Source organism: Diabrotica undecimpunctata, chromosome 9 (genome assembly GCF_040954645.1).
Source record: "Diabrotica undecimpunctata isolate CICGRU chromosome 9, icDiaUnde3, whole genome shotgun sequence".
NCBI classification, from domain to species: domain Eukaryota; kingdom Metazoa; phylum Arthropoda; class Insecta; order Coleoptera; family Chrysomelidae; genus Diabrotica; species Diabrotica undecimpunctata.
This window is the reverse complement of record NC_092811.1, coordinates 96,962,800-96,973,407: the sequence shown is the minus strand read 5'-3', so window position 1 is coordinate 96,973,407 and position 10,608 is coordinate 96,962,800. Positions and strand designations below refer to the sequence as shown.

At 33.7% G+C, this 10,608-nt stretch overlaps 1 protein-coding gene across 1 annotated transcript; it reads right to left on the bottom strand.

The window, feature by feature from the left end:
• Positions 1–935: 935 nt before the first annotated feature.
• LOC140451252 (uncharacterized) lies at positions 936–1,322 on the bottom strand. The gene has a single exon (XM_072544991.1). It carries the CDS (start codon positions 1,320–1,322, stop codon positions 936–938), a length of 387 nt encoding a protein of 128 aa, XP_072401092.1.
• Between the last annotated feature and the right edge of the window lie 9,286 nt (positions 1,323–10,608).

Genomic DNA, 10,608 nt, shown 5'->3' with positions numbered 1-10,608 from the left:
AAATAGCAAATGAAAACTTTGGTTTAAATAAAAGACGTGAGCGTGAAGATATGTCGGTTTAACTTTTCAAAGAAAAGTTCTTTAATATTCTGTCACATTCCAACTCATTAATACGTGTTTACTTAGTAATAAAACCAACTTTTACTTGAGTCAGCTGACAGTGGTATAAAATAATGATATATTATCCATTTCATTCGAGGTGAAAATTTGTTCCGAAAATATTTTTTTCTGTTATATGTTGCAGCTGGCATTTTTAATTACTTTTAACTAATAAACATAAAAGTGAAAATATTAAGCACTAATTGTATTAGGCAAAATGTACTAAAATCCGGAAATTAACTTTTACTCACAAAATATTAGTGGAAATAGCTATACAAGTTTTTCCCAAGCAGACATAGATATAACTAAAAATAATTACATTTGAAATCTGAAAATTAGTACTTTTGCAACTATATACTCCCAATGGCTGTACCTGATCTACAGGTTTTAAATATTGACAACTCCTATCACTTCCCCAATTGAAAAGCTTCCAATGACATGGCTGAATAGAGGATTATTTTGACGGAGGCTTTGGCTCATAAAGAGCTTTGGTGCCATCCACTGATGGTGATGATATCACTGTCAACGAACTTAAAAATTGCCATCAATTTTGGTACTTTTTACGGACCACATGACTATTTTTTCTTTAAAGTATAATCAAAGAATATATAAGCGTCTATATTCTTTGGTATAATATAACGTAGGTCAGTGTGGTCCAACCTTTTAGACGTTGCGGGCCGTATTAAATTTGAAATTAATATGAAGGGCCAGAGAACTCGACTCGTCCAAAAAAAGTTTATTTAAAAAAATAATATACATACAAAATATTATTTACAAGTATTTTATTATGGTTTACAATTTACATGTTATTTTTAAAATTTAACATAAAATAAAAATCAATGAAATATTTGAGGCAAGGGTTTATCCTCTACTAACTTTTCCACATCTATATCTATGCTAGTCGTAGTGAGTCTAATAGACGCTTCCAGAGAATCGTTTTCCATGCGATTACGTGTTTTAGTTGTAATGAAGGTTAGGAAAACGATCCTTGGAGACTTCCAAAAGGTACTTATGTCCTCAGTTTTCTTTGCTTGAACAAACGAATCGGACTGTATTTCGCACAGCTCTAATTGGTATTCTGCTGATTGGTTCTGGATGTTGACTCCCATTGGATTATTAAAAAGCTCAAGATCGGGTTTTAGTGCATCAAATTCCGAAAATCTTTCATCGAATTCTCTTTTTATTTCTGTAAGAACTTTTGCAAACCTCGAGAAATCGACCATGGTTTCTTCTTGATTTATTTCGAACCACGCAGGAAAATGTTTGAGGTCGTTTATTTCATGCAGTTCTCGAAAAGATCAAGTTTTTTGAGAAATGTCTCAATTTGACCAACCAACTGTGATACTGTCTTATTTTTTCTCTGAAATTATAGGTTTAATGTGTTCAAGTGAGAAGTAATGTCTGTTAGAAATGCCAGTTTATGAAGAAATGGTTTGTTCTTAAGCTTTGTTATAAATACGTCCGTGTTAGTAACAATTTCCGTTTCAAAAAAGAGTAAGATCTTTTTTCTTAAAGAAAAAAAACCATGGTTTCTTCTTAATTTATTTCGAAACACACAGGAAAATTTGTGAGGTCGGTTATTTCATGCAGTTCTCGAAAAGATCAAGTTTTTTGAGAAATGTCTCAATTTGACCAACCAACTGTGATACTGTCTTATTTTTTCTCTGAAATTGTAGGTTTAATGTGTTCAAGTGAGAAGTAATGTCTGTTAGAAATGCCAGTTTATGAAGAAATGGTTTGTTCTTAAGCTTTGTTATAAATACATCCGTGTTAATAACAATTTCCGTTTCAAAAAGCAGTACGATCTCTATTCTTAAAGAAAAAAATTTCTAAGGCATTTACCTGCACTCAACCAGCGTATCACTGAATGTAGGAGGACGTCCTTATATTCAGTATTTAATTTCTCCAAGAAAGAGATAAATTTTCGGTGTCGCTGAGCTCTGTTTCTTACTCTTAATCTGTTTATTATCTGCACTACAGTTTTCATAGTATCGTTAATTTTAAATATTTTCCGCAGAGAGCCTCTTGATGGATAATGCAATGTAACATAACACAGTTAACACCATTTTCCCGCAAAAGTCCAGCCAATCCCGATATGTGTCCCGTCATTGCTTTTGCTCCGTCGGTGCAAACGCAAGAGCACTTTTGAAAACCGCCTATATTTTTCACAGCGTCACTAACTGCTCCAAATATATTTATACCTTTCGTCCCGTCTTCCATGTGGTGCAGTTTTGGTATATAATATGGCATAAAAGTATTTTCCTTAGTGGACGCCAAATGTTTTTACACGGTAAATATGGAAGTATACGTTGGAGCTCAGTTTCCAGGGCCATATCACGTTAGTACTAAAACCACCGATTTAGTGGAAAGAATATGTTATCGGATCGTCTAGAAATATAACCATTCATAATTGGTTTACAAGTTACGAAATTGTAAATGGCATGATGGAGAAGCACAAAATTACAATTGTTAAAACAATTCGAAAAAATAAAAGGGAGATTTCAAAGGAACCTATTGATCCCAGAAGACCACAGTACTCGTCTGTATCGTACGTGTCATATATCCAAAAAAAAGTCGTGACGCTGGTATCATCTTTTCACTATGATGACTCGATTGATGAAGATTCTGGAGATGCATGTAAGCCCAAATGCCTGTAAATTCATATAAAGCGAGGTGTGATACAGGGCGACACTCTCTCACCTAAATTATTTATAACGGTAGTGTAAAAATAGAGGAATAAAAATAGATGGGGAAATGCTTAATCGTCTGCGTTTTGCCGACGATCTAGTACTTATTACTGAAGATCTGCGTAAATCAGAACAAATGCTACAAGAATTAGAAAACGTATCTTCAACAATAGGTCTAAACATGAACATTAGTAAGACCAAACTATATGACAAATTTGGTTCCCAGCGAACACCTAACCATCCAAAATCAGGTGGTAGAATTGACAGAAAAGTACATATATCTCGGTTATGAAATCAGAATAAGCAAGGATAATCAGACCTGTGAATTTCACCGACGAATAACACTTGCTTGGGCGGCGTATGGTTCACTAAGAGACATCTTTAAGAGCAAAAACCGATAGCTATAAAACGGAAGACATTTGACCAATGCGTTCTTCCTATTATGACATACGGAGCAGAAACTCTCACTCTCACAAAAACAACAGCACTAAAAATGCGAGTGACACAAAGGCACATGGAAAGATTGATTCTTGGCGTGACAAAAAAAAACAAATAAAGGAACCAAAACCTAAGGAAAAGAACAGGTATCACTGGTGTCGTCGAACGTATAGCCAAGCTGAAATGGAATTGGGCAGGTTACATAGCGAGACTAAAAGGCTCAAGATGGACCAGAAAACTAATTGACTGGCGTCCAAGAGAAGACAAATGCAGCATAGGACGACCACCAACACGCTGGATGGACGGCAATAAACTAATATCCAAAAAATTGCAATAAGACGCACAGAACCGTGAAGAGTTGCGAAAAATGGGAGAGACCTGTGTCCAGCAGTGGATAGAAGAGGTTGCATGATGAAGGTATCGTGTAAAATAAAAACTGGGTCTCATAGACCCCATCCGACTGTTCATGTAATTTGCATGTACCCGATTACTCAAGGGTTAAATGGTGTACCATTTGTAAAAGTCTGTATGCAGAAATCGAATTTCAATCCAAATTACTCAAACATGAATGATAAACATGTTAAACATAAATTATCTATTACTACTACTACTATCGGTTCACAGCGTTCTCTGACGCCTTCCGACTCCTAACCTATTCTTCTCTATTTAACCATAGGCCTGGAGGGATTTCTCTTTCCTCTAGTTCTTTTTCAATTCCCTCTCTCCAGCTTCTTCTCGGCCTTCCTCTTTTTCTTCTCCCTTGTGGTGTCCACGTCAAAATCTGTTTCGGAATCCTGTCATCTGGCATTCTCTGTACATGGCCGTACCATATTAACTGTTATGTTTTTATGTCATCAACTATTGTATGCTTGACTCCCATCATTTCTGGTATTCTCTCATTTGGTATCCGATCTCTTCTTGATTTGCCTGCTGCTTTTCTCCAGAAGTCCATTTCTGTTGCTAGTAACAGTTTCTCTGTTCTTTGTTTCATTGGTCAAACTTCACTGCCATATGTGATTACACTTTTCAGTATGGTGTTGTATATTGTAACTCTGCCGTATTACAATAATATATACAAGGCCTGAATCGCTCACTGTCGGAAGAGAATTGGGCGGGGTTTTCATAAACATATAGAAACTATATCGTATTTTAAATCCAAGCACAATTAGATAATATGAAGTTATAATTTATTATTGGACGCCACCCCTGGTTTATCCTCGAAGGGGAAGAGAAAAAAAATTAAGATTTATTGAAAGTTTACAAGAAAACTATTCTTTATTATTTCTTAGTAATGAACAAAAAGAAAACATTAAAAGTTACGTCATCCCAAAGGGATTCCAAAATATTATTTTATGTTAACATTATCATAAACAAAAAATCTTTGTATCGTATTAAATTAAGAATTGGTTATAAAGAAAATGAATGTATATATATATTAACCCCAAATTTCGAAATTTGTTTACATTGAAAATAATATAGTTATTTATCAACTAGGAACAATGAAGAAAATAAACCTTTAAATTAAATTAGAACACTTCACTATATTTTCATTTTTTTTTGAGTTCATAATCATTTCTGTTGTCTTGAAAGTAGGTATAATAAAAATTGGTACAACCTTAATCTGCTCTGTTTCTCTTCTTATTTAATCAGTCACCAAATAAATTATTGATTCAGCTACGTACTATATCAAATCACCACCATCCTAGATAAGAGGGGTTAGGGATTCCAAAAAAAAGATACTGCTACTGGGCCATGATCTGGAATAACTCCATAGCAATACTATCTTGCGACGAGTATTAGAAATATAATATCAGCATTATAGCCTCTCCAATAAGGGTCTAAAAAAATAATATATCTATCTGAACTGAAATATGGACAAGAAAAGGATTTATTAACTCACCTCTGAATTGAGACCCACTTTGGAAACACGTCTTAACGGTTGGACGGTCTTAACAGAAAAGAGCGAAGCGCTGTCATGGCGCCTGAATCTGGAAATTGGGCGTGAGTGACAAGTTGAAAAATATGCTCATCTACCGGATATATTTGGGAATTACAGAAGAATCCTTGAGTCGGCTACAGGTAGGTACTTGACAGATAGATGGGGCTATTAGTTTTATTAAAAAAAATATAATCGAAATATATAATGAGTTTCTTTTAAATCTTTTGAAACGGTTACACAGCCCTCCCCACGATTTCAACTGGGTACCAGCGTGGAATCGGACTAGGCATGGTGGCACACCATACTAACCTTTTCAAAAGTGGGAATAGATATACGGAGAGGTAAGAGAAACAGAATGGACAAATGTAGCTACAATCTGGACTCACAGAATCCTCCTTTCACAACTCACGTGGGAACAACTCAAAGATTTCAGAACAAAGCGAAACAGAACGCATAGAATATTTATGACTCAACTATAAAAATGTAAACAAAAAAATTGCATGCTCACTCTCAAAATGCATAGGGTATTTCACCTATAACCAATATCATGAACAAAGCGGAATAAAACAAAACATATCTACAAATCATTATTTGAGACCAAATGCTCGCATTCAATCGAAACAATATAATTAAGATATTATTATTTGAAATTTCATAAGTAATATAAAGCAAAACATACTAGTGTTGTCACCAAGATACAAAACAGATAATTTACTGCGTAGTCGATATGAGACCTAACACAATAAAACACAAAAAAAATAATGTTATCGTTTGTTCGGAAGCGTAGAGTCTTTCATCTATGACTTAATCCACGAATAACATAAGAATAATAATACAATCGTATCATTAACGCCATAAGATGCAAAATACAAATGTGTCATCGTTTGTTCGGAAGCATAGAGTCTTTCATCTATGACTTAATCCACGAATAACATAAGGTAATAACGCAGCGCGTCATTATAGACACATTTAGAAATACACAAATAAAAGGAAAGAGTTACTAATAGTTCAAAATTGGGTACATTAAAGTTCTACAAAGACAAGCCTTAATAAGTTTACTGGGAAAGGTAGACATCAGAATTTCTGTAAGACACATCTATATTTAGAAACAAAAAAAGCTGATGTTTAGTTATTAGTATGACAACTAGAATTTGTGATAACTAACGTGTATCATCCGCCTATAATAGGGACAACATTGGTAGGTCAACTTCGGGTAGGGTCAACTTCGGGTAGGGTCAACTTCGGGTAGGGTCTAAATAATTCTAGATTACATAACTAAACAGGTATTGGAGAACTAAAAAAAGTTTCCTGACGCGGGAGGCTGTTATTCTAGATTTATTACTGAAATACAATTATGAATGGCTTATCATTCCGACGAGTCAACTAGCGGGAATCCGCTTACTTCATCCCTAGCCTTCCTCAGTGTCTGGCCATTCAGAATATAGGATGTTAGACAGCAATAATCTTTTCAAACATTATTTTGGAGGGTTTCGAATAGAGAGTCGAAATTCGAAGGTCTTCACACTAAGAGTAAAACTTAGGCAAATGAACAGATACTATAATGAACTATCATTGGTAACTAGACAGAGGAATCTTGATATCTTTGGTATAGATACCAAAAAAATTACTTGGATTTATAAATCCGTAAAATAAGATAAATTGAATTTTGTATCCACTTGAAGACAACTAAAGGTATGTACAATTTATTGTAATATAAACTAACATAAGCATAAAAATATCACATTCTACCAAGGCATTCTAAAAATAAAATGAGATTAAATTTTGCAAACACCCTTAAAATCAATATAGGTTCTTGGTCGGGGTAGCATAAACTTAAGATCTCGATCAATACAAACTAGAGAGAGAATAATACCGAAGTAGAATAAGATAAGATAAAAATAAAATTTATGTCGAAAAGAAATACGACATATATACATATATATATAGACATGTTGAACACAATAAATGATCAATATTATAATAATAAAAAGTAAAACAGTTCAACGAACTGGGGTGCGAGCCAAACTGAGTTGCTCTGGAGATCGACGTGCGGAGTCTCCTACACTACTTCCAGAGGCTCGTCTCTTTGCGACAACATCTGAGATACACAAAATTATTAATTGGAATAGGGATAGGTCCACTAATCCACTTGACTATAGCAGGATGCTCCCTGACTAATAGTCAACACCACCGACATAAAACAAGGGTTGTCGAGACAGCTCAAAAAAAAATTGAAACGTGTCAACTTCCTGAAGGGAAAGAAGCACTAAGGGACAGATTTGCCGAAGCAAAGTGGTATTCAATGTACTAAGTACTAGGGTATCAGTGCTGTACTGACCCCACGCCAAAAAAAAATTTGGAAAGGAAACGAATCCTCTCCAGGATAAAGTTCGCGTTAGCGCAACTCTTCCTGTACACGGGCCACGGAGGGGTTGAATAGTCGCTGGAGAAGGTAGCAAAGATTAAGTACGCAAGGCGTAAAGGGAATCAACTAAAAAATTAAAAATTAAGAATGGACTGAACATTTTAGAAGAAAGGTAGGATGGCCAATAGTTCCATAAGAATATCCTCTGGGATTGATCACAGCGGAAAATTTCCAAGCAAGGAAACTTCCAGAAGGACAAAAGAAGAAAATAAATCCAAACCGTTAATACACATCTTGGAGAAGAAGAAAGAAAATGGGTTTATGGCATACAAGCCACAATCGCTACACAAACAGTTCAGTTTCAAACTAATGTTTCCAAAAGAAACAAAAAAAAATCGTAAGAGTCTTCCACGAAACAAAAACTTAGGATAAGACTTAAAAGGAACGGAAGAATCATTACAATCTTCCTAAGAAATAGAAAAATATTACAATCCATCGTCAATAAAAAAAAATCGTGATGTTGGATGTAACACACCACAACAATAAAAAAAAGTTGAACAGTAAAACATTTTTGACACCTAATTGAATCCAATATGGTCGTCATACAAATCACAAAGAAATGTTTACCATTCTTTAGCAGAACTCTAACAGAGTCAAAATAATATAAACTTTTAATTCTCAGTGGGTCATTTAACGGTAGTACCAGAACTATTTCAATTGTTAAACAAACGTGGTCTTAACGTCGACATAAAGATAAAAGATAAATTCACAATAGGCGGCAGCGGGTTGTTTCACCTCTGTATATACAAAGAGTCACAATAGACAACAGCAAACTACTTCAACCTCACTTGTACCATATCATGAACACAAGATAATAAATGAAAGCTTTTGAGCCTTAGCCAAAAGTCTCAAAGCAAAAAGATATATGTGGTCTAATAAACTATTAGAAGACCGCAAAAATGTCAACGACAAAAAAAGAAAGCTGCTGCGTATACAACAGTCTGACATCACACAAATAACTCAAGATACAATAATACAGGTCACGTGCCTGTACGTCCTACAGGACATCTCGAGAAAAGAAAAAGGTAAAACCACAAATAACAATAAATTCCAGTACCAAAAACATACTTCTACTACATCTGACCACACAAAGACATAAAATTAACATAACAGAAGGAGAGTAACAATATTTCCGCCCTATATTCTCAACAAAGACGCCTTAGGCAGAGAAAAACGAAGTCATATCATTACTTCCTTATACATTCAAAACAAAAGAACCATGGACTGTAAAATATAGAAAGCATTTTCCTTTTCAGGAAATAAAATTTTCTTTTCAAAGTACGAAAAAGTTAAACTATGAAAAAATAAATTTTTAAAATAAACGAAAGACAAATTAAAAAGAAAATTTAACAGATAACAGACTAAAAAAACATATTAAAAACATCCTATTATCAAAGAACTCAACTTCAAATCCTCGAAAAAAGAATATTTCGCGTAAGTATTCTACACGAATCCAGATAACATATTTTAAAATTAGGTAGGTCGGGACAGCCTGTATATAGGTATAATTCCCGGCTGCGAATAAAAACCATGAATCAAGGTTAAGAAATAAAATTCACTTAATTGATCTTTCAAATACCGAACGCTAAGTGCCATTTCGTTTATTTAAAATAAACACATTGAGGAATATAATTATTATGCTTCTATAAACAAAAGACTGAACTGCAAAGAAAAAGAATTGAGGACTATACAAATTGTCGAGACATATTAGCCGGAATAATTTCAAGGTTTCACTCAATCTAAACACTAAAAAAGAACGACGAAATATTATATTACTTACAAACGCTTCTAAGAAAAGGCCAGCGTTTAGATACCAAATCAATTATTTCATGAACGTAAACAAAATTTCTAACATGGAATGTTTATTTTTTAGACGAGTCTGTAAATACACAAATTAATATCGTTCGCATTAAGAATACCGACAAAAAGAAATTAAGCAGTGAATGTTTACATCACATCATTCCAAATACGTTTTATTTTGATCTCAGAAAATAGACGGAAATATTTCTACGTAATTTTACGAAGACTAAAAACGAATAGGTACATATAAATACTTTGCAAAAAATTCTAAAATAGTAGCAGTGTTGATTTAATGAAAAATTGGATAAAACAAATACACAATTTAACCAAAAAAATGGTTCAAAACATACAGACTTAATTAACCACATATACAGGGGGGTACAAAACAACTAATAATATTGAAAAAAAACTGAAGATACAGGAATATTCAAAAGCCCCACACGCTGGGCGACATTTTGTAACGAAGGTACAAATGGAGCAAATCTAATACATGCCCCACGTCGAAGGCGCCATTTTGTAACTCTGCCGTATTACAATAATATATACAAGGCCTGAATCGCTCACTGTCGGAAGAGAATTGGGCGGGGTTTTCATAAACATATAGAAACTATATCGTATTTTAAATCCAAGCACAATTAGATAATATGAAGTTATAATTTATTATTGGACGCCACCCCTGGTTTATCCTCGAAGGGGAAGAGAAAAAAAATTAAGATTTATTGAAAGTTTACAAGAAAACTATTCTTTATTATTTCTTAGTAATGAACAAAAAGAAAACATTAAAAGTTACGTCATCCCAAAGGGATTCCAAAATATTATTTTATGTTAACATTATCATAAACAAAAAATCTTTGTATCGTATTAAATTAAGAATTGGTTATAAAGAAAATGAATGTATATATATATTAACCCCAAATTTCGAAATTTGTTTACATTGAAAATAATATAGTTATTTATCAACTAGGAACAATGAAGAAAATAAACCTTTAAATTAAATTAGAACACTTCACTATATTTTCATTTTTTTTTGAGTTCATAATCATTTCTGTTGTCTTGAAAGTAGGTATAATAAAAATTGGTACAACCTTAATCTGCTCTGTTTCTCTTCTTATTTAATCAGTCACCAAATAAATTATTGATTCAGCTACGTACTATATCAAATCACCACCATCCTAGATAAGAGGGGTTAGGGATTCCAAAAAAAAGATACTGCTACTGGG